Source organism: Podarcis muralis, chromosome 3, assembly GCF_964188315.1.
Source record: "Podarcis muralis chromosome 3, rPodMur119.hap1.1, whole genome shotgun sequence".
Taxonomy (NCBI): Eukaryota; Metazoa; Chordata; class Lepidosauria; order Squamata; family Lacertidae; genus Podarcis; species Podarcis muralis.
This window is the reverse complement of record NC_135657.1, coordinates 37013944-37039766: the sequence shown is the minus strand read 5'-3', so window position 1 is coordinate 37039766 and position 25823 is coordinate 37013944. Positions and strand designations below refer to the sequence as shown.

The following is a 25823-nucleotide window of genomic DNA, read 5'->3' as shown; positions in this document are numbered from 1 at the left end:
AACTTATAAAGATTTATAAATAAAATACACCATCCTCTATCTTAACAACTAACACATGGTGTTGTTTCAGATGCCGCTTAAAGAAATTGAAGCTGCATATGGAAGGTATCCAGGAGGCATGAATTTTCCCCTTAGTGAACTAGCTTTTCATAAAAAAGAAATCTTACCGAATTGATCCAATCATGTAAGGCTGTGCCAACTGCACTACGATAGCACCACTGCCTAGCTGATGGCATGTATACCCAGAATCCCAGTCGTAGTTCTTTGTGTCTCCATTCAGCAAGGCATTGCGACTTCGGCTTACGCCCTCAATCACACTGGCACAGTCTGCAACAGTTGCTACGTTCTCAGTGGGAACTGAAAATTAAAATACCAAAGGAGATCAAAAGCAGGCACAGACAACCATCCATTTCTATTTCTGGGGAAGAATAAAAATAAGCAGGAACACATGGGCTGATGATTCAGAGCATAGATTAATAATGAATAAGAATGGGAGAACTGTCTGAACCAGGGCAGGCCAGAGAACCTTTAACTCCAAAGCAGCCCTAGAACAAAATTATGGATTGCAAATAAGTATTTAGACAGGTTAATATCATAGCAATTGTTTTGCTGAAAGCAGACAACCTCAATATTAGGATCAACATGGAATTGTGGACCAGGACAGGAATGGCAATGCACTTTTTTGTTGTTGTTGGCACCCGTCTGTCTTGAGAGACAATGGAGTGCACCTCTAGGGGTGAAGTGAATCCACTGTGTTAGCAGCACCAAAGTGGAAAACGCCCTGGGGGTGCCTGCAAGCCCCCAGAATTCTGAGCGTTCTCCGGTACACACAGCTCTGGAAAAGACATCTCCCTTCTCTTCCAATGCGCTTCTAGCGACATATACCAGATGGTATATGCACTCTACACTTCTGGCATAACACAGCAAGAAGCGTGAGACATCGCAGAGCTAATCTACTATTTGTTTACACACTATGTACAGACAAAAGCATAATGGCATCCGTTCTCTCCAGCTCCGAGAGAACAAAAAGCACAAGTAAAAGTGAAAGTACATTACAAAGTACATACAGCGGAAGAGATAAGACTGTCTTCCATTTCCCACACTCTTCTCTGACAGGTATGTGATTTACAGCAATCACAAATGCAGCATTGGAGGAGTGAAATAGCTAACACTCTCCAGGGTGCAGGCCTGGGTGGTGTGTATGGAGGTCCTGGGTTGCCCAGATGATGACTCCCTTTTGGCCTCACTGATGTGGTCCAAAGGAAACCAGAGTAATATTTTTGGCACCAGCTTGGCTGCAGGAGTTGCCGGAAGCAGGCGTACAAGATGCCAACCAACCTTCTAAGGAACTCCTAATGCACAGTGACTAAAAAAAGCAGTGGTACTGTCAATAAAGCAGCTACAGCATTGGGCAGTACAGTGGTGCCTCGCAAGACGAAATTAATTCGTTCCGCAAGTTTTTTCTTCTTGCGAGTTTTTCGTCTTGCGATGCACGGTTTCCCATAGGAATGCATTGAAAATCAATTAATGCGTTCCTATGGAAACCGCTTGCCAGGCTGGCGGTGGGGAGAAGGGCTTTTCTCCCCACCGCAAGCCTTCAGGACAGGTACGGGAACAGAGGGGAAGGCACGCAGCGCTTTTCCTCTGTTCCCGGGGCTTGCGTGGGAGGAGGGTTTTTCCTCCCCACCGCCAACATTCAGAACAGCATTCTGAATGTTGGCGATGGGAAGGAAAACCCTTCTCCCACCCCAAGTCTTCAGGACAGCCATCCGAAGGCTGGCGCGGGGAGAAGGTCTCTCCGCCCCCCCGCCAGGCTTCGGAGCAGCCTTCCGAAGCCGGGCGGCGGGAGGAGGTGTCCCCGCCCCGCCGCCAGGCTTCGGAGGAGGTCCGAGGACAGTGGGGAAGACGCGCTGCGCTTCCCTGCTGTCCCGGAGATTTCCCTATGGGCTTTCATCTTGCGAAGGAAGCCCATAGGGAAATTCGTTTTGCGAAGCGCCTCCAAAACGGAAAACCCTTTCATCTAGCGGGTTTAAACTTAAACTGCCTAGTGAACCTTTCATTGCAAACTGTTTTAGGTGATCTTGGTTGCAATCTCTTCAAGTGGGCCTGAGTGCTGGAAGATCATTTGCTAACACTACAGTTTTCCCCAGGCCTACTTATGCCATTCAGTTGTGGTTTCAGGTAAGTTGAGGAACTCTTGAAGGCAGCACAGATTCTTATGAATCTTTAATTCTGAGTTCAGAATGTGTGTGTGTGTGTGTGTGTGATCATAGAATCATCGACTTGTAGAGTTGGAAGCGACCCTGAGGATCTAGTCCAGCCTTTCTCAACCTGTGGGTCCCCAGATGTTGTTGAATTTCAACGCCCATCACCCCTAGCTAGCAAGGCCAGAGCTCAGGGATGATGGGAGTTGTAGTCCAACAACATCTGGGACCCACAGGTTGAGAATCACTGATCTAGTCCAACCCCCTGCAATGCAGGTATATGCAGCTGTCCCTTACGGGGATCAAACCTGCAACCTTGGGATTATCAGCACTGTGCTCCAACCAACTGAGCGATCCAAGCTGGAGGAGGCTCAGTAGACTCTCTGTGTAAACGTGTAATAGGTGTTTTCAAGTGCTTCAGCTGAAGTTCAAGAATCATAGAATTGTAGAGTTTGGAGGGATCCCAAGGGTCAACTAGTCCAACCCCCTGCAATGCAGGAATCTCAGCTAAAGCATCCAAGACAAACAGCCATCCAACCTCTGCTTAAAAACCTCTGAGGAAAGATAGTCCCCAACCTCCTGAGGGAGCAGACATTATTTTCATGACTTTTATTCCTGCTTCATGCGTTGCAGTCACGATCATCATGGAAGCCGTCCACTACATGAGCCCTTTTGTCTGATGTTACTATAAAGTACACCAACATTATATGTGTGTCTTTCCAAAATGTTTTCAACCGTGGAGAACTTGAAGCTAATGCTTCACAAATCCCTAATTACATAAGCAACGAGGAAATGGAAATGCTGTGAATCCTTTAGTACTGAGACCTGAATTATGTTGCTATAGTCTGACATAAGCCGACAGTGAAGAAAAAGTTACTTGGGTCTACCACCTTTCCTGGTAGACAAATGTCTCCCTTACAAAAATGTTTTGTCCCCAAACACCTAGATAGTTCCACTGTTTTTCTCCTGATCCATCCTCAGACCTATTTTGCATTTTGCTCCTGCAGACTTGAAATAAATAAATATATCTACATTTCCTCATATTCATCTCTTTCTTGCCTCTCTCTGATCCTTCTCTTCCCTCTTGTAATTCCTCCCAATTCATTTTATTCTATTGCATAAAGTGTTTATGTAGTTATTTTTTAAAAGTCTCAGCCCATCTTTCAACAACAAGGCTCCCTAAGCAGCGCAGAACAATTTAAAAACTATATACACTAAAATCAAAACACGCTTATGGAGCTTTATAAATAATAATATCGCTCAAATGTACAGATGGCTTGTTTCAGGTTAAATAATCAAATGCTTCCCTTCGAGTTCATAATGGGGATAAGGTATTTCAAAGCTAAAACCTGTAACAATTGTTTTGTTGCTGTTTTATATCAAAGCATTTGCAACCAATATTTTCTTAGCCCATCAAGATTTAGCACTCTGGAATTTTTGTAGTATTCAGTAGCTCGTATGTATTTTAGGATGTTACTCAGAAATTAATTTATTCCAATTTACTGATGTGCATATTGGTTTTAAGGATGTGTTCTTAAAATCTGGTTTAATGTTTATTTATTATATAATCCATTTCAACACAAATGCTATTTATTTATTTATTTATTTATTTATTTATTTATTTATTTACCAAAGCAATTGTTCAACTTGCCATTCTCTAATAAAGTTCTTGATATATACTGTATTAATGATTTTGTACTGTTTTGCACACTGGGAAATTAGACAGCAATCAAATAATTGAAATGTACAGAAAGTACCATGTTGTTTCGGCTCCCAAGGGAAGGCTGCCACTCCCCATTCTGAATGTTCATTATCGTCTTTCATACCCGCCTGATAAATTTATTTAAAACACCATCTGGAAGGGACTTTGCTCTGTGCTGCATTTTCAGTCTTTTGGTTCCCTTCTCCTATCCCTGAGGAATTTCTGCCTCTATTTGTGTCACTTTGTTTATAAAAGTGGACTGCCAAAACCAACAGTATCTTGTTTCTATGTTTTTCTGCATTTTTTCTTCTGTCCTTCAACTAGCTAAGTAATGCGTGCTGCAAGAGAAAAGAAAAATAAGAATGGGACACAAGGTTGAAAATTACTGTTCTCATTCTTTGTGCACGTAACAGTTCTGCCCAAGTTTAGCATATTGTTGCCATAGAATGTAAAATGATACATGCTAACAAAATGCAGACATTCTGGAAGCAAGCAGAATTTTAAAATGGACCAAGGCAGAAACAGCAGCGGGAACCGCAGGGGGTGAGGGAGAAGGATATGATTTGTGTGTTACTCTTCCTGACTCTTATCCTGTAACAGGTTATGGCCAACAGATTGCCAATATATTTGATTTTGACACAAAAAAAAGTTTTAAAAGGCAGTGTTATTTCCAGGACATGACCTAAAGACTATCTATATTAACTATACTTGAAGATAAGATGACATGTAATTTTACTGTCTCCGATGATACCTGATGAAAAACGAGTGAAGGGAAAAATTGCGCTCAGGCATATATCTTCTCCTGAGTATTTTCCACCTTAGTTTCTTTTTAATATGACTACTTTTTAAAAGTCAGGGGATGTTATTTGACTCAGGATCACTGGCGTTACAACTGCTAAACCCAATTTGAAGGTATCCCCTCACTATTATTCAGGCACACACAAAGAGAACCCCAATGGCAGTACTTATTCCTTGTAACAAATTACAAAATGTTAAAGTAGAGCACTAGTGTTATTTTTTTAATGTCTATGGGTCAAAATAGATGCAACAGAGACAACCATGTTTGTTGATTCATAAAAACCAAAAACATGAAAAGCAGCATGCAGGTTAGGGATCTGAACCTTCACCCCCTTCATTTTAGGAACATTGTAAGCTGCTTTTTGCCAAGTCTGCTCATTTATACATCTAGTGAATATTAGTTTTTCACCTTGAAGTAAGACAGAAACACTGCTTTTCGCTTTATGCATAAACAGGGATACACATGAACAAGAAACATTATTTTCCTATCATGTCTAGTTTGACTGTGTCTTAGCAATAAAATCCATGCTGCCTTTGGAAGTGGAGATGGGAGTTTATCCTCGACTCTTGAGTTACTGAAATCGAGTACAAAGGCAGTCCTGTTAGTCCTTAAGAAAAACTTCCAAATGCCACAGTTGAACAGTACCTTTAATCTAAGATTTCTGCATTCTTAGGGAAGTAAACAAAAGATCAGTTTAGATAGCATCAATACATTTACCACAAAGCAGTCTGAGGAAGGTCTGTCTGCCATTGAGTATGTTGTAGCAACTTTAGGGATAGGTGCATCCACTTCTGGCTCTGTGAGATCTAGATTAAGTGCCAAGTATGGCTCCCTGGCTCCCAGTCATACATTCAAGTCACTCTGATGATATGAGAGTGTCTCCCATCCTCACTTTTTTTTTTGCCTGGTAATTTTTACTGCTGTAGGTCTACAGACTTAACCCAGAGATGTGTCTGAGATTTTTTATTTTTTTTGAAGGAAGTTAATAAGAAAATTAAGTGACTATGACAAACATAACATGGGTGGAAATGAGAAATGACTGGAACAAACAAAATGACATCAAGGTGCAACTGAAATACTACTGGAAGCGGAGTTGTGGATAAACTATTACAATTCAAGAACATAATTCAGCCAGGCAAAGTCATTCAAGGAAAGCGGGGCCAAGAAGAGGGAGAGTCTGGGCAGAGTCCTGCGGGCCAGACAGAGAGGTCTGGAGGGTTGCATTTGTGCCCCTGGGCATGAGGTTCCCCATCCCTGCAGTACAAAATTGCTACTACTACTACTGCTACTACTACTACTACTACTACTACTACTAATTTACTATTTATACCCTGCCCATCTGGCTGGGTTTCCCAGAAAGCTGGTAAAGTTCAGTCACCGAGATTTTAAGCAAGTTCCCCTTCTTTAAGCCTCAAGTCAATTATGATCTCATTATGTGTCTTTTGACAAGCTTATTCCCTGAATCTCATTCCTACCTGCAATGTGGATATAATAATCCTGGACTTTCCATAAGAATTAAAAGAAAAAATTAAATATAAATGCTATGTTCCACCTGCCCCCGCCAGCCCAACAATAAATGTAGTACATTCTTGCTATTATTGTATATTTTGTTGCATTAAAAGAAAATGTAAAGTGCCTTGAATACTGGAATTAAACAATATAAATCTCCAGTGTTACTGTTTACTAGTATGGAGGTTTCGAATCTGAGAATGTACAAGTGGAAATTAATGAACTACTCAGTGAGGAACCTTCTTTCAAAAGCTACAGGTGCTTTAAAGGCCTCTGAGATCTGCTTTTGCTACTGGTCTGGAAAAAAGAAATCAAATATGAACTAGGAAGACAGGTCTGTAGATCCAGAGAAAAAATGTATAGTGGTAAATAAAACTGGCCATGTATCTCATATTCACTGTAGAAGAGAAGTCCCAGCACTATTTAGATGGTCTTAAAATTTTCATAATTTCCTAAGGGTATGCTTACTGAAAAGCCGACAGCTGTTGCTAGGAAAACCTGTGCAAATTTAAAAGACAGCTAACCTTTAAAGGGGAAAGAAAGAACAGGGTGGCAATGGCTTTCATGCAGAAAAGACATTAAACTGGACAAGGGAACAGCACCTTCTGGATGCCTCACTAAGTGAAAGGCACAGTAATATTTCACAACACCAAGGTGTACTGCTAAGAAATTGATTTGACTTTTTCCCTTTGCTAGATGTTTAAATGATTTTTATAATAACTGCCACTGAGCAAGAGACAAATGAATGATTATTTATTCATCTTCTCCCTTACCCGGCATTTTAAACAATTTCTCCTAAGGCACAAGAGGATGCACAAATAAGGGTACAGTGATTCATCGTTCAGGGAAGCATTCCCTAGAGGATAACCAAGGACATCCAATTTTTTATCTCCATCGCCTGCTCTGCACCCATTACTCACTGTTTTGTCCCTTGGAGTGTTATGAAGTAGTACAAAGATGGGACAATAAACTGAAAGCAACCTGGAAAGATAGAGATGCACATAGTTCTGTATATAAGGGGGGTGGGGAATATTGCTAAGAAATAGTTCCAACAACCAAGCCCTCAAGGCAGCATAAGAAACTTACTGAACCTTTGTGCTTCTATAGGACTTCCTTTTTTGGTACAGCAGAAGAGCCACCAGTAACACAGAATTCTAGAAGGTACGGTAATTTATAAGCAGTCTCTTTTTTCACTAACACAAATTGGACAGCTGTGAGACGTTAGTGAAGCACAGCTGATGTTTTCATTCACCAATCTTTGGAAAAGGTTCCTGGCCACCATCTCCAGGCACAACATGCCTTCTTGCGCTACAATAATTAGTACTGTAGGGGATACTCACACTCAGGCAAGTAAATATACCAGTCTAATTCTCCAGTCATACAAGTGGAAGACTATGGCAGCAGAAGTATAGTAAAATATTTATTCAGAGAGATATGGAACAATATAAAACAATGATCAATAATAAACAGATAATAATTATGTGTATGCATAGGCTTCCTTAAAAAAAAAAAGTGTTTAGCAGGCATCTAAAACAGTATAGCAATATTGCCTGGGAGTTCCCAAAGCATACAAGTCTGTCTTTCTGTGTGGCTGCATCAAGCAGATGCAGAAAAGACATTATATGGTACTTGTGAAGGTATCAGTTCTGCAGATCAAAGAGGTTGAGTAGGCACATAAGACAAGCCTTAAAAGTAATATTGCTCAGGCTTCTGTACAACATGATACCCTGTTCCATTGTGTCCTTTTTATGTCTGAGAAGTAAGTGGCACAACTTCCTATGGACCTTCCTATGGAACTTCCTCCTTAATAATAGGCTTCACAGTACTGACAAGAATGGAAAAGTAGACTCCTAGGCACAAAAAGTGCTCATCCGCTTACCCCAAGCCAGCTGCCCACATATCTGTCCACTGCCAGGCATGGGTGGGGAAAAACTCAGAAGCCATTTCAGAGGAAAGGAGATAGAAAGACTATGACCAAACAGAGCACTGTTTCCCCTGATATGTAAAATGCATATGACAGGGCTCAAATATTTTATTTTAGGGATTGACATTCTTCTTCTCAGAAAATCTCAAACATCACTGCATATTAAAATATTTAGTGCTGAAAACCCCTTCCTTGTTTATTACCAGATGTGGGGCTGGTGATTACGAATATCCTGCCATTACATAACACACTCTGAATATGCTGAAAACCACTCTTTTTCATATCTCCAAGAGTTGAGCCCCGATACTGAATCGTGATTTGAAGTCTCTCATCTGATTCAAATTAAGCTCTGCCTTCAGAGAATTCAGAAATAAAGGGAAATTTTGAGACTGGGCTATGTTGTTTCAGCAGCAGCAGCAGTAGCACCGCCCCCCCCCCCATGTCATGACTTTCTGAGGCTCAGCATAAGAACTGTGAACAAGTATCTAGCTTGCTAAGAAAACTTGTTTATTTTGATTTGAATTATAAAAGTACACCTCAGACTCAGATTTGTAAATATGTCTCTGGCTGCATGTCATTAAAGCATTAATATAATCATATTGTTTTTGTTTTCTTCAGCATTCTAACTTCATATTAAATACAATATTTATGCCATTCTGCACAAGTGACTCATCTAATGCATTCTTTATGTGTGACTGTTGAACAAAAAGTACCCAGTTGCAAACAACGAAGAAAATTATACCCTTAGCTCTAAAACTACATTGCAGAGTATTTCATACGCTATTTATTCAGTAATATCACTTAATTTGATATTAAAAATAAGACTAGAATGCGTATGTCACCATAACCCGAAATAGTCTAATTTGGCTCATTACTACAATGAGGTCGCATTTATCTGCTCTGAACACACTATTGAGAGGACTTCTGCATACTGTAGTTTAAAAATACTGTTTCCAGTATCAATGGTATTGTCTCAGTTAGGGGCCTAACTTAGACGTCATGGTAAACTATACCTAATGGTTTACTGTGAACCTTGTTTTTCTAGGCTCTTTGTTTTCTCCTTGCTAGCATATGGAGGAAAGAAACTGTAATCCTTGACATAATGTTATGACTGAACCAGGGATATTGGCTTGTTTTGCTCCAACAACCACGATTTATAAGGCAACAAATTGTGGTTACAGGCTATGGTTTCTTGGGAGTGAAACAAACCATAATCCCTGGTTCAGATTAAATACTATGCCAGAGATTGTGCTTTGTTTATTCCACATGCTAGCAAGGAAGAGAAGAACAGACAAGAAAGGTGTAATCACAGTATATCATTAACTATGGTTTACCATAGTTTGTGTGAACTAACCACAATTTAGGGGTGCTGTTTACAGCAGTAGTCACATATAACCCATAATGTCTGGTTTCAACCTAAGTATACAATTTTCTTCTGCCAAATGTTAGGATTTATGCAAAGGGTTTGTCTTAGATGAACCATATATGTTTGCCTGTTCACCTTTGAATAATGAGTTAAATGCTGAACAGCAATTCTTGGAAAAGGCTTATACTGGCATGTCACTGTATTATTTGGTAAATGTCAGAAAATGGCAGGTAATGACTTGTCTTGATAACATTGCATGTAAGACGCAGCAACATAAAATTGCTATTATCAATCCTTCATTTTTATTACTTGTTTGCACAGCTTCTAATCTTCAGTATACAGGAATGACCATTATGTAGATGCTATAGCAAGGTAATATAATACATCTGACAAATGATCCCCATATATATGTACAGTTACTTGATCCAACTGAAAATGACTAAAAAAGAGAGATTAAATAATGTAGCCTGTGAAGTCTTTCATTGACCTGGCTTGTTTGAAGAATTAGCTGAATAACAGATTCATTCTCTATCATAGGTGGCTTTCAAAGTGAAATTTAAACAATTGACATTCTAAAAAGGCTAAGCATTGCTGATGAGCAAACCAATATTAAACCAATATTTATATGGTTTCTTAATAAGAAAGGTGCTAATTTTAATTTTATAAGCATACTTTTTGGAGATACAAAATGACCACCTCTCTCTTGGACTTTGGCTGCATTGGTATTCAGAGGTGCTTACCAATGTCATTTGTGATGCTCCACAAATGGTTAAGTAGGGGCTAAACAAAATAAGCTTAACAATTTTGAGCACAATCTACAATAGAGATCAACTGTACTTCTGCAGTTGACCTGAGAGAACGCAGTTGGGTTGGGGGAATGCTGTTGCGAACTGTTACTGCCTTAAAACCCTGTGCTGTCTTCTGGATATGTCTGCTCTCTTCTGCTCAACTTGTATATATGTATAAACAAGCAGATTTTACCAAGACATCTAAAGTTCTAGTATTTTGAGTATCTGTGAAAGGGTTAAAAGAGCTGCCCACAGGACTACAGCACTACTCATCGCCAGAAATCAGAGGAGAAGGAATAACTTATAAGAGCTGTGGTATGGATATGACCTAACTTTTTAATAAGCATTTACATAGCCTACTATGTGATTACCATGCTCTGCCAAGGGGGGTCAGGGTAAATTTCCTCAGCACATTATTAATATAAACTCATTATTTTGCTTTTCCCATTGCCATCTTTAATGTAATCATGGGACAGCAATATATCTACCATTAGTTCTGGACCCAGTTATTCTGGTCATACATTAGTACACTTATTCCTATTTTAGACTGAACTTTTCTTTAACAGAACAAAAATCTAAACAGATATAAAACTATGACATACTTGGTGCCCAGGTTTACCAAAGTCACTCACAAGACAAGATGCAACATAGGCTGCTTGTACATTTTACTATACAGTTGTAAAATACTACCATTCTGTTTATTTATTCCCCTCTCCCCATCTTGCCCCTATTTACTGTAACCCATTTACTTTTAAAATTTCTACTTTCTTTGATATATCCTAATGGTTTAAACAAAAAATAAATTAGCATATTCTTTTGTTATTTCTTTAAGTTCTTCTTCGGGGAATTTGTAATATAATCTGCATATATTAGCTGTTTTTATTAACTGATTTTGTTCTACCATATGTGTGCACACATGCAAAGAATTTTAAACTTCTGTTCCAATGTCATTTTGTCACAAGTTGGTGGGTAAGCAAAGGGTCTAAGCCATGTGGAGTTATTTTGACTACTGGAAGCTGCATACAGTTCCCTTACTATTTCTAAGTACAGTGGTACCTCAGGTTACATACCCTTCAGGTTACAGACTCCACTAACCCAGAAATAGTACCTCAGGTTAAGAACTTTGCTTCAGGACGAGAACAGGAATCGTGCTCCGGCGGTGCAGCAGCAGCAGGAGGCCCCATTAGCTAAAGTGGTGCTTCAGGTTAATAACGGACCTCTGGAACGAATTAAGTACTTAACCCGAGGTACCACTGTACTAAGCAGCAGCTGCCTTCAGAGTTGTTGTCTTCCCTCCATCTTCAAAGCTTAGAATTCTGCCACAATAGGCTAATATTCTCTTTATTCCCTGAAATCACATTCTCATAGTGATACATATACTCTAGGTGAAAAAGACTGGGATTGGAGGAAGTTTGTCACTAATGAAACACATGCTGTTTTCTTCTGGAGGGAAGATGGATATCAGCTAAGAATGCACCAGAAAGCTAGTTCTGAGCCTACGCAAGATCACCAGGGATAATATAATTAACAATACTAACAAGTAAAAATAATGCCTGGTTCCCTGTAACTTCACTTTTAGCAGTGAGGAAACTGCCAGAAGGCCCTTGGAGCTGGACATCAGTGTCCAAGCTAAATCATGGTGGCAGAGACGTTCCCTCAGGTATATAGGATTTCTTTTTTATTATGTTATGGATTTTGGTGTTTTACATTGTAACCCACCCTGTGATCTTTGGATGAAGGGTGGTACAGAATTTTAATTAATCATCACCATCATCTGGTTGGCCATTTTAAGAACAGAATGCTGGACTAGATGGCCACTGGTCTGATCTAAGCAGGCTTTTATATTTGGCATAGCGACATGTTCAGTATCTCCAACTCCTATAGCACACAGCTGAACACAAACCTGAGAAGTCCCATCTCCCTCAATCAATGGTGGTCAAACAAATATTTGATATTTTCCTGTGTTAATAAAGAAGGTGAAGTTTCAAGAAGCTAAAAAAATTGTTAAAGCTCACAGGATGCTTGAAGAATACCTTGAAGTAAGGTACTTAAAACCAAGTCACATTTTTATACACTATTTATTAGTCAATAAAAAAGGAAGTTGCTCTGATAATCATCAGGGCAGAATTCAAATATATTTTAGACATGGCTACATGGCATTTAAATGCTCGGTTTTCCCCATAGATAATGGCACACTTTTAATATATTGTTATTCTTAACAAAATCCAACACTGCTTTTGAAAGGGTATCTCACCATTTAATGTTTGCTATAAAAGAAACATTTAAGACTTTACAACCTTAAGCTGCAGAGGTTTTGCAATATCAGGATTTTGCACCTATAAAGGAAACAGTTATTGTGCACTGAACGTGATTGCTCTCATTCAAGTCAGCAAACACAGAAAGCCAGTCCAGGGCTGCTATTAGAAACTAAGGGTCTTTAACAGCACTGGACAACCTTGAAAAGAAATTATGATTAAGAACCTGATTTATCTGAGAGTCTGAATTGATGATCTGTTACATCAGCAAATAATTATTTATGATGAAGAGCAATGATTACTGAGCCAGCAAAGCACCACAAATTCTAATCTTCCACACTGATGTCACAAAGCAGCCTAGGAAGTCCACATATGCCCTTTTGGCAATTACTACCTAACACAATATAGTTACAGTGGTGCCTCGCAAGACGAAATTAATTCGTTCCGCAAGTCTCTTCGTCTTGCGAGTTTTTCGTCTTGCGATGCACGGTTTCCCATAGGAATGCATTGAAAATCAATTAATGCGTTCCCAGGGAAACCGCCTTCAGACCAGGTCCGGGGACAGTCTGTCCCCCGACCTCTTCTGAAGGCCGGCGGGGGCGAAAGTCTTTGCTCCCCCCCCTGCCTTCAAAAGCTGTCCGCCCAGGCTTCGCGGACCTCTCCGCAAGCAGCGGCAGCGCTGCCGCTGCTTGCGGAGAGTTGCCGGCATGCCGAAGCCTGGGCGCGCCGAGATCAGCGCGCCCAGGCTTCGCGGACCTCTCCGCAAAAAGCGGCAGCGCTGCCGCTGCTTGCGGAGAGATGCTGGCATGCTGAAGCCTGGGCGAGCCGAGATCAGCGCGCCCAGGCTTCGCGGACCTCTCCGCAAAAAGCAGCAGCGCTGCCGCTGCTTGCGGAGAGATGCCGGCATCCTGAAGCCTGGGCGCGCCGAGATCAGCGCGCCCAGGCTTCGCGGACCTCTCCGCAAAAAGCGGCAGCGCTGCCGCTGCTTGCGGAGAGATGCCGGCATGCTGAAGCCTGGGCGCGCCGAGATCAGCGCGCCCAGGCTTCGCGGACCTCTCCGCAAAAAGCGGCAGCGCTGCTGCTGCTTGCGGAGAGATGCCGGCATGCTGAAGCCTGGGCGCGCCGAGATCAGCGCGCCCAGGCTTCGCGGACCTCTCCGCAAAAAGCGGCAGCGCTGCCGCTGCTTGCGGAGAGATGCCGGCATCCTGAAGCCTGGGCGCGCCGAGATCAGCGCGCCCAGGCTTCGCGGCCCCGCCCCCGGCATCGGGACATGGTCCCGATGGCGGGAGGCGGGGGGAGGCGTTCCCGCCCGTCCACCGGCATCGGGGCATGGTCCTGATGGCGGGCGGCGGGGGGAGGCATTCCCGCCCCACCGCCCGGCATCGGGGCATGGTCCGGGGCTTTTAAATTGCCCCGGAACAGCGGAGAAGTCCCCCGCTGTCCCGGGGCTTTTTAAAATGCTGGCGGGCGACAGCGGAGGCTTCGCTCCCGCCCGCCAGCATTTTAAGATCGCCCCGACAGCGGAGAAGTCCCCCGCTGTCCCGGGGCTTTTTAAAATGCTGGCGGGCGACAGCGGAGGCTTCGCTCCCGCACGCCAGCATTTTAAGATCGCCCCGGACAGCGGAGAAGTCCCCCGCTGTCCCGGGGCTTTTTAAAATGCTGGCGGGCGACAGCGGAGGCGCTTCCCCCCTGTCCCGGAGATTTCCCTATGGGCTTTCGTCTTGCGAAGCAAGCCCATAGGGAACTTCGTCTTGCGAAGCGCCTCCAAAACGGAAAACCCTTTCGTCTAGCGGGTTTTCCATCTTGCGAGGCGTTCGTCTTGCGGGGTACCACTGTATTGGCATAAGGCCAAAAACTGATGCTAGGCCTATTCGGATTTCTGCTACCTTAGAATCATAGAATTGTAGAATTGGAAGGGATCCTGAGGGTCATCAAGTCCAACCCCTTGCACTGCAGGAATCTGCAGCTGTCACATACGGGGATCAAACCTGCAGCCTTGGCATTATCATGAACTATGCTCTAACCAACTGAGCTATCCAAGACCTTGTTTAAATCAAAATGGGGGGGGGGGGGAGATACATGGAGCTACTGTGATCATCCATACTCCCCTCCCCACTTATGTATTTCTTTTACAAAGAAAGCAAACACCTGAATGAGGCTATGCTGTGTCATAATATCATACAGATATAGCAAATGTGAAGGCAGACACTGGCAAAGTCCTGCACACTGAAGGCATTAGACATTTAGACTATGGAGTCACCTACATTTTTACACACCAACATTACTATGATTATATGATCTTTTTTCATCATGGGAACGGCAATTAAATGGTGGCATATAATTGAACACTCCACCCCACTAGACACACAGCAATTCTATTAAAACACTATAATGAGTTGAAGAGTTGGCATAAATTTATATTCTGCTTTCATGGCTAACATTTGCATTATTTGCTCTGTTATTATCACTTACCTATCAGGCCTTTCTCAAGTGTGAAGGTTTTGTTGGTGAACATGCATTCAAAAGCCACGATATGGAAAACTTTGTTCACTGTGTTGTGTGTTCCAACTATTCTGATGTACCTACAAGGGAAGAAATAATGCAGAAGTTAAGAAAATGTGGAAAGTCTACGTCACGCCTTGGAATAACATTTATGCTAGAAGTAACTATGTTAAGGATCAGTTTTAATTATCTCCTCTGGGTGAAGGCACCTTTATTTGAGGCCTAATGCAATTCTCAATCCCCAGAGGTTTGCTGAAAAAAATAGATTTGGGGTAGAAAACATCCCACCAAGTGGAAAGCAGTCTAACACCCACCCCAGAGCCGCCCCAGAAGCACAATGATGGCAGACCAAAGACTTGTCACACATTATATCTAGTACCTGCACTAAAGTGGTATTAGCAGAGATATAAATGAGGGGTTAGGGGGAGAAGTAACTGGAGCCTTTTTTCCCATGCAACCTAAATAAATGTAGCAGGCTTATTCTTTAAAAAAATACACAACATGATTGCATTTGATTTCCAAGCAAACAAAAACTGAAGGCTATTTAATTCAACACCATTAACATGTCCATTATACAGCCACACTTCAAAACTACAAAAACCCCTACAAAACCCAGGCTTCCATTTTTCACTGAAGACATATTATTCAGTAGGTTTTCATCATAATGAAAGGTTTTATACATCAAAGACAAACTCAATAAATCAATCCTCCTCACCTGCAAAAATGAACCTCTGTCTTTTGTCATGCCCTTATTCACATTCCACATTATCACTTGAAACACACAATGGCTTCTATGGTTTGAATCCAGTTCCATGTATGAGTAGAAAACTCTTTTGTTCACAGAGGGATGGATTGCTGCCACCCCACCCAACCTCAACTAGAAACATTATATCTTGCTTTGGTGGTGGTGGTGGTGGTGGGGGGCTCCCAAACTTCAGGAGCGGATTTTATAGTGTTCAGAAAAAGTGCAGGCTGGAATATGTTGGAAAATACACACATGATCCTTTGGATCTCAGCCCTTGCTGTTAAACTCTTACTTAAAGTTATTTGAGCATTTTTTGTTTAACAAAGATACCTGTGAACTTCACTCCTGGCTGCACAGCTTGCAATTCTTAATACTTCGGCAAAGTCAGATGGAACACTTCTTGCTAACAGTGGCCTATTCACCCTTTGTATTACCTCTGAGACATCACCTTCTATAAACAAGCATTAACCTTGAATCAATCTGTTCCCCTCATTCTCTAAAGGGAGAGCGAGAGTTCAGAGGTTAATGAACAGCTGAAGCTACTAATAAAAAGTTCTGGAAAATCCCAAGTGGAGTACAACATGCCATCTTTGCTGAGCTGGAAAAGATAACTAACAAAAATCATTTGAATAGAATATCCTGTCATCCAAAGTGAAAGAAGAAGCATTATTAAATTAACAAGTTTCTATTCATCAAATGTGACATGTTAAGAGCAATTTCCCAGCTCTCCCACATAATCCCCCATTAAAGATGATATAACTTTTAACTTCAGTGCTGTTTATCATGCCAGCAATGTTTAAAACCTTAGCTTAACTAAAAATGAAATCTTCTGATGGAAATTTAGGAGGTTTTCAGCCACACTTTTATCTACTGGGTTTTCTGTGGGTATTTGGGGACATTTTCTAGACTCCATAACACACTTTAAAAGTGAGTGATAGGGAGAGATAGCTTGAGATACGCTACTCTATTTTATAAAATTTTACTCTCATCAATTAGCAAGTTCTGCAACTGGAATGGAAAAAATATATTTTCAAAATTCACCAGCTTTATATTTTCACTGGGGCCTTCCTGTGTCCATTGTGAAGCTGACTGTGATTTTGTTTTGCTCCTTTTCTTTTAGTCATCACTACTCGGGTTTAAAAAAACACACCATTAACTCTGCTTACCACCAAGTTTATTTCATGCATTTATTTAAACAATTCATATACCATGGTCTCCAAGCAGTGAATCTCTAATTTATCAGTTTTGTTTTAATTATCTTTGAGGAAGCTTGAATCATTTGTTTCTGTGGCACGGTTTCAACTCCCAATGAAATTATTCCTTTTTTGCTCCAAAGACTAAACACATTATGGCAAAAATTGCATTTTTATATAGTGTTTGGATGCAAAGGAATACAGCAAGAGCTTTGGGAAAACTTTGAAGAAGCAAAGTCCAAATTCAGAAAAAAATCAAATTAATAAATTATTCTTACAGTAAATTTTCTAGGCTGCCATTCCAAAGGGAAATTACTCAAGGTGGAATACAAGATCCATGCCTGACAGAACATTCAAACTCTGCAATGCACATGGCTATCATTAGGTTACTTTCAGCCAAATCCAAACCAGTTTACTCTCCTGTATTTCAATGGCATCCAAATGGCTTAAATACACTGCTTTGTCTTTGTATTTTAATATTTTGTTGGAAGCCGCCCAGAGTGGTTGGGGAAACCAATTAATTATTATTAAAGAAATTGTGATCCAATATCACTTCTCTTTTAGGAATCGAACAGGCACAGTTCTTACAAACCATAGATGAAGAGCTAGATCTATGTCTTGTCTGTACCACCTCAAGCTGCAGCAGAGAAATTATATTATGGAATACTTATCTATGAAAAAAATATTTTTATGCTCAGAGCGCTAGCATACAAGGCAAGAAGAGTGGAAAAGCACGCAAGTCCCTCTAGCTGTCTAACCTGTAGCTTTGGTTGTGCATCTGTTGTGGGCCAAAGCCCATTGGGGACCCACTGACAAGATCTGCTGCAGTTAGGATTAGACTCACTGTAAGAGAGAGGTCTGGCAGAGGATGTCTTGCTCAAAGGCCTTCCGAAATCTACAGCCAGCTTTATATCGAAGGTTTGCTTTCACAAGTTGTCTGAAAGTATCTTTTTTATATTGAATAACTGAAATTTGGGGTATGACATGCAATGGCACTCCAACAGAGAATGTAAGTGGGGTCTTGAAATAGTGATCAGGGACAGGCAATAGAGGCGTATTTAGGGGAGCACAACCAGTTAGTAGCATTGAGTGCGGAGCCTCGGGGCAGAGTAGGGGATACCACAACTATTATTTAGAACGGAACATGAAATGGGGGGGGGGGGGATTTTGTCATTGCTGAGACCCCAAGCTCCACCACTGCAGGGATCCATCAGCCTGCAGGCCATATCCAACCTATCAAGCATTTCAGAATGGCACGTTAGCCCCCAGACCCATTTTACTGATGGCAGCATCACTGCCACCAAAAAGAAGAACCAAACTGCTGAACAAAGTGGGGGCCACTAGGTATCTTTCCCGTTGGTGTTCTAGTCCCCACCTGTATTTTGGCTGCAGCAGGGTACACCTGGGACCATTTGGACCCTTTCTGAATGTCCTAATGTTTTACTTCTGGTGTTTTGGGGTATCAGGGCAAGCTGGCAGTCAACACAGGGAGCGATTTCTGCTTGGCTCCTGCTCATATTCTTCTCCCTACAATGAGAAATGTTCTTCTCAAGTGTATAAAAGGAACTGCAGAGAGCACACAGTGAGAGAAGGAGAAAAGGGCAGAGTGTGTGAGTGAGAATGTGGATGGGTAAGCCTGCTCACCACTAACATGCAACCCTCAGTAGATTGGACATGAGGGAATGTGGCCCTTGAGTTTTAAAAGGTTTCCCAACCCTATTTTGTATACTATTAGTGCATTCTATATTTATATCAATATCTATGTACTTCTACTTGTTTCAAGTAATATACAACAGAATAATGAGTTCCTTGTTTCATTTTACATATTAAAAGGACTTGTGAAATAGAAGGTACACACACATATGCACAGAGACTGAAGTAGGAGATGAGGCTGATGGTAGGTAGTACAATAAGAAATACCTGTAATTATACTCTATTATATTGTCATTTATAAAACACCTCAAGTAGCTAGGTGATGACCAAAGGAAAGATAAATAAGTTCTGTCCTCTGGCTATAGGAATATTTTAATTAGATAGTCATGACACAGTTGTGTAATTCAGAAGTATGGCTCCATTAAGTGAGATCTAAAACATCTAAAAGATGTGGACTTGAGAAATTAAGGAACCCAGAGAAACATTCCTCTACCCTGAAGCATTGCCCCAAGAGGCAGCACTTGATAAATTACTGTCTACAAGGATTACTGTCAGACAACAAATAATAAAGTAGCTTAATAGCAATTGTATGGTTATAGGAAACAGTGTAAGAAGACCTAATTGGTTTAAAGCCTTCTGTTCCAGGTCATGGCACAGGGCCAATGGCAGCTCATGTCACACTTCATAAAAATCATATCTGAATGGAAGGCCAAAATTTTAGATGTGTGCCTCTCCCTGCCCCCTACCAATGTTTCCCTTTAAAAGTCATTTTTAAAATGCAAAGTCAGCCCGATCCTCCAAACTGATAAGGGCACAGCAGACAACCGTCTTTATCCAAACTCTCAGGGGGTACTGCTAGAAAGAGAGTGTGGTTATTTTTCAGTATCTCTAAGGTCCTCCAGCGCAACTCAAGCAGATGGAAGATAATTAAACCTTAAACAGGGCTGAAGATGGCAGATACACAACAGATTGTCCACCTCTGATGAGAATCAAAGTTTTGGCAAGAGTACTAAAGCAACCTATCTACGATTTCCAGTTTCAGTCATTTTCCTTCAACAGTGCTGCAGCAATCAGGTTTGTTTTCATACATGTGTTTCAGAGTTATGAAGGAATGGTAATGGTAACAAGTGAACATTTACTGTTGCTTTTCAAATGAAGGAAGATTAGGATGATTAATACATGCACTTTTCTTGCAAAAGACATTTAATTTGCTTCATTGCTGTCCATCAGCAAATTATTCATTATCTCATACATATTCAAACTCTATCCCATACTTAGGGAACCATTAGAAGTCCTACTCTAATGCTCTAATCCTAAACAAACATGCTAGGGAGTAAGTTTATTGAAGAAAGTGGGATTTACTTCCAACTAAAGCATGCATGGGATTACACTGCAAGATTGTGTATGGGGCTTGTATTCATTTTTAGGTTAAAGAGTTTGTACTGATATGTATACATATTATTACCTTGTTTTTAATCCCTCAACCAGCTCAGGAGAAGTGGAAGGAGAACTGCTTAACATGCTTTGTTAGGCTTGCTAGGAGCAATCCTTAACTCATCAGGTCAAGAGTCTGCTATGGAACAGGGAACAAGGAATATTTCCAATGTGGATTATTTCAGATTTTATCCATTGCTGCTTGTATGCTTTAGTCAGTTCCTAAGTCAAAGCTAAGGAAAAATCAAAGCAGAACAAATGCACAGATTTGTTCAACTGTACATTTCTCGGTATCCCTGGAACTTTGTTATATATTTTTCACTATAAGCTAAATCATGTACTAACGGAACAGACAAGGATTCCCTGCTATACCTCTCCATAGGACATACAAGGCTTATTTCTCATAAAAATTGCTTGCACATAAGCATTCATAAGAATTCAGGATTTACTAAGTATTAAACCTAGAGGTTCAGCAGTGTTACTTCAGCATGGCTGCTACGCTCTACTTAATCAACACATTTGTCTCAGCATTGTCATCTCATAACCTGCAGACATGGAGTCAAAATAGCTATGCTTACTTATCTGCAACTCAAAATTAATTATCACATTTGCTGTTTACTTGGAGAGTAATAAGGCAGCTGCCAAACAGATTTCTTTTCTATAAATCTGTGTTTTTACAGAGCTAGGTTTCATGTCAACAGTGCTATCACAAGAAGTTTGCTTGCACAATGGTTTGGGCCAGTATGAGAGTGAATAGCGTATAATTTCACCATTTTCCTGTCCCTCTTTTTTGCACAGGGATGAATATGAATCTGTACCGCATTGTTCTTCTGTCCCACAGGCTGCAGCAAATTTATGTGTCCACAAACACTAATGGATATGGGTTCCCTACTTTGAGAGAGTTATAGAGTTGAAAGGGACTGCAAGGGCCATCTAATCCAACTCCTGCAATAGAGGAATCTTTTGCCCAATGTGGGCTCAAACCCACAACCCTACTGAGCTATGACAGCTGAATTAGAATTAATTAGGATACCTAAATAAATATTTTTAATTGATACACAAGTCTTCAAACTGACAACCTCCAGAAGCTGTTGGACAACAATTGCAAACAATTCTAACCAGCATGGCCAATAGCAAAGGGCGATAGAAATTGTTGTAGTTAGAGGTCATCAGTTGTAGTCATTAATTAAACACGTACACAGTCATGAGAAAAACTGAAAAAGGTAAATGAAGATAAAGAGAATACTCAAAGAAAGGTATTCAACTAAATTTTACTCAGAGTTGACCCACTTCAATTAAAGACTGTAACTTAAGTTATGTTCATTAATTTCAATGGGTGCACTCTGAGCAAAACTTAGTTGAATGTTGTATGTAGACCCTAAAAACTACAGGCCTAGCCCACAAACTTTAAAACACAGCCAGACAGTTTATTCACATGACCCTGAGAGTACCACCTACAAGGGGAGAGTGGATCTGGGCACAGTTACCCCCATCTAGACAGGATTACTGGGATATGTTTATGTGGAGCTGCCTTTGAAGGCTATCTGGAAATTTAAATTGGAGCAGAACGCATTGGCATGTTTAGAATCAGGCCATGTTTTGTGGAGTATGCATCTCAACTGTTACAGAGGCTTCTGATCTGTTTCTGGGCCCAAAGTGTGCACCACCAATACTGAAGAGGCTGACATGAAGTCAGCATCTCCAGTGGGTAAATGGGGTGGTATCCAATCATGTCTGCAAACAAACAAAACTGATGCTAATGTAAACAGTGGGACCTCTCCTCCTCCACGCAATTTCCCACTTCTACACTAGAGAGTCCCCCAACCATTTAGAGTAGATTTTTGGGGTCTGCAGTGAGCTGCAAGGGGCAGAAGCAGAAGCAATGATGCTTCTATGATATTGGATTTCATTCATAATGAGCAACATTCAACACCCTGGGTGGTTTGCTGGTTCAACAAGGAAAAATGTACAGTCACAATTATATGATAACAGCTCAAGAGTATTTCACACTAGTGATCAGCTATAATAAAGCTCTCTAACCAGCTAACAGATAGATATATTGCTCTGTTAATCTTCACAGCAGTTAAGATTATTTAAACACTATTTCTACAACAACTTATTTTACCACTGAACAACTTGTACTACTGTCACAACAAAGAACTAATTGTACTCTAAGAACCCATCCGTTTCCTACAACAAAAGCTCTCTGCAGTTTGCTTCCCTTATTTTCTCTCTCAGGGTGAGCACAGCTTTCAGCCTTAATCATGTATTTGTCCATGTGGTAGGAATTTATTCTATAAATTCTATAAATAATTAGATCTGCAACCTTAACAATTTACTCCAGCACCCTGGCTTTATGAATTGCATTTTCAACTCAAGACTATAAATTAAAGTCTGTTTTTTCACTCAGCCCAACTGGAAAACAAAAACAAAAAACAAAAGTCAATGCCTGACAATAAAAACCTAATCTTCTTCCAAGTGAAATCAAATGGATTCTGAGTGTATGGAACATTTTCGTAATGGACAAACTAGCTATGTCTGAATGATAAATTCAAGCAATATGCAGTTCTATTTAACCATCAGACTCAACGGCCTCAGATCAACCAGCTACACTGAAAAACTTTGTTCTACTGCAATTTTAAAGAACAGCATAAATGATGGCGATTTCCAGGGAATTCATGATGGTTGCAGGAAGATGATACTTAAGCTTCCACCAAATTTTCTGTGTTACCTGGTAGAATGCAGAGCTCTGCCTTCAATTCAATGATGTATCCTAATTGCCTGTTACAGTTTCTGAAATGATAAGCTCCCCTTGGGTACTTTATTGCCTTTTTAATATAGTGTGGGAGCATGCAGGTTGAGCTTAAGGCACAATAACTAGATCTGGGTTTCTCTGGTCTGAATCCCTATGCAAGAATAAAGTTTCCTGCAAATAAAAAAAAATGTAGTCTTTCCCAGCAAATAAAAAAGTTTATCCTTGAAATATAATTTATGACACGTTGACAGAAAATGCAATTACTGTATGTGAACTGAAATTTCTACTCTCCAATGTTCCTGACATATAACTACAGTTTTAGAATATTTTTTACCATATAAGTAATGAGATGACAACAACAACAACAACAACAAGAATTTATAGTTGCCCCAGCCATGCTGGGCAGCTTCCAACAAATTATAAAACCACAATAAAACATAAAACATTAAAAACTTCCCTATACAGGGCTGCCTTCAGATGTCTTCTAAAAGTCAGGTAGATGTTTATTTCCTTTCAATTGGGAATGAATTCCACAGAGCAGCCCAGACAATACTGTGAAGGCCCCTTTGCCTAGTTCCCTGTAACCTCACTTCTTGCAACGAGGGAACTACCAGAAGGCCCTCAGAGCTGAATCTCAGTATCCAAGATGAATGATGGAGGTGGAGACACTCCTTCAGATATACAGGGCTAAGGCCATTTAGTCTGGAAGCTGCATTCAAGATTAGCAGTAGGTTCAGAGTCACCTTCCATGGTTGCCCCACATAGAGCACCTTCTCACCTACACAGTAGGCTCACCTGTCCTACAATTCATGTGTGGGGGAAGCTTTTGAAGAGACTGTTATAAACATAAAACACATCATGCATAGGTTTGAAGACAATCTGTATCACACACAGAAGTAATTCATGAGATTTCATCAGATTTCACATGTAAATCCCATTTAAATGTAATGTCAAGGCTGTGTGGTGTAGTGTGGTGTAGTGGTTAAGAGCGGTAGTCTGCTAATCTGGGGAACCGGGTTCGCGTCTCCGCTCCTCCACTTGCAGCTGCTGGGTGACCTTGGGCCAGTCACGCTTCCTTGAAGTCTCTCAGCCCCACTCACCTCACAGAGTGTTTGTTGTGGGGGAGGAAGGGAAAGGAGAATGTTAGCCGCTTTGAGACTCCTTAAAGGGAGTGAAAGGCGGGATATCAAATCCAAACTCTTCTTCTTCTTCTTCTTCTACTTTTGCTCATGTCCAAGGCAGGACTAAAAGGCATGATTATGCTATCCTCTGCAAATGGGGAAAGTATAATCTCATCAAGCCTATTATAAATCCACAGGATTACCAAATTAATCACAATTTTTGTTTGAACAAAAGGTTCTTGTCAATTCAGGATTTAACACAATGATTTGGTTAAGTACAGACATAACATTTTCTGACCTATTAACCACAGGAGCACCCCTCAAACTTGTATGCTTCTCTGAGATCATTCGACTTGAATTCTCCCATCCCTATGCTTTTCAGTGATATCTATGGTTGCTGTTTACTTTTGCATCAAGGGCACTAAATATATTTAGCTTTAAACTAAAGCCTGAATTGAAGAAAATGTGGGTAGTATTTATCTTTCTTTGTGAGAGACAAAGGTGCCAGAGTATACTGATCTGCTCTACACAAGCAGCACACCAGTGCAATAACAGGAAAGAATATTGTGGAACCTTAGAGATTAGCAGATTTCTTCTCCCATAACTGAAAATTATTCCTAGAATTCATCACTTCAAATTGTGAGATCACATGTTTGAATGTTTTCTTTGAACCCCATAGCACAAAGGAAGCAAACCTGTCCAAGAGAAAGCTAGACTACAGCCCCTCTCTCTGGCAATCCCTTTCTCCCAGCAGGGTGAACAGTTTTACTATCTGATCTGTTGTTTGTGTAGTCTAGTTCTCATATCCACGAGGAAATGGGGAGGTGAGGGGGCTTGAGGAGAGAGAAATAAAATCTGCTGGGCAAATCACATTCTATTCCCATGAGAAGCCACAGAGACTTCAGAAGCGATTTTCCTTTCACAACATTTCCTGTATCTATAGCAACCTATTTCTATAGACAACTGCAGCTACCTTTCATTTTCCTAATAAACTGAAAGGCTTTTTAATGTCTATTATTTCTGTTTGTGTAGCTGACTTATTTGATGTGAACAACTACCATTACACTGTGTACCACAGATTCAGTTATCCACATTATGAAGGCCACATAATATCACAACTCAAAGCAGGGGGTTTCTTCTGAACAGGACAATCTTGTGGCACCTTAAAGATGAAACAATTTTGTGAACATCAGATACACATGTACATAAAAGGTGTGTGTGTGTTGAAAGCTGGAGCTAAATGGCAATGAAATACAAAAAGTAGTTGTGACAATTTAATTTTGCCTTAAATGCATCCATCCAACTTCTACATTTTCTCCCTTGGCACCCATATGTGTGTGAGAGATGCAAACTGAGGATTGTACATGTATCTAACAAAGTAGACTCTAGTCCACGAAAACATATTCTATAATGCATTTGTTAATATTAAAGGTGGGACAAGACTCTCTGTTGCTTTTGCAGCAACAAGTTAACATGGCTACCAGTCTGGAATAGACAGGATTGGAGTTTCCATAATATGTGTCTGTAACTCTGTGAATGATAATGGATCAGTACAAGTGTACTAAAACTGCCATGCTTAAAAGACAAGAAGGGAAACAGGTATGTGTATACTCTGCTGCAACAATTTACCATTTTATCTTCTTATCTAGCTCACTAAAAGCAAGTGTAATTTGACAAAATGGCTAATGCCACAGATAAATAAATCTGAAGGGGATAGGGGGGTCGAACTGTTTCCAAGCTTCTTCTTCTTCTGTTTGAACTTTTAAAGCTGCTATTACTACACAGCTGACATGCCTCAGACTATTCAGAACTATTCCCATTCTGATAATTACTGTCCTTAGCTTACAAAGCTGTTTCTGCCACAGAAACACTC

At 40.7% G+C, this 25823-nt stretch overlaps 1 protein-coding gene across 5 annotated transcripts in view; it reads right to left on the bottom strand.

The window, feature by feature from the left end:
• The window catches only part of BTBD9 (BTB domain containing 9), a 161915-nt gene that overhangs the window by 69807 nt on the left and 66285 nt on the right, over nt 1–25823 (bottom strand). For all 5 annotated transcript variants that reach the window (XM_077925646.1, XM_028724392.2, XM_028724391.2 and 2 more), the window contains exons 7-8: nt 15020–15129; nt 168–357 (exon numbers count right to left, since the gene is read on the bottom strand). In XM_077925646.1, coding sequence (XP_077781772.1) covers nt 168–357; nt 15020–15129 — 300 coding nt within the window. The remainder of the gene's footprint in view (nt 1–167; nt 358–15019; nt 15130–25823) is intronic.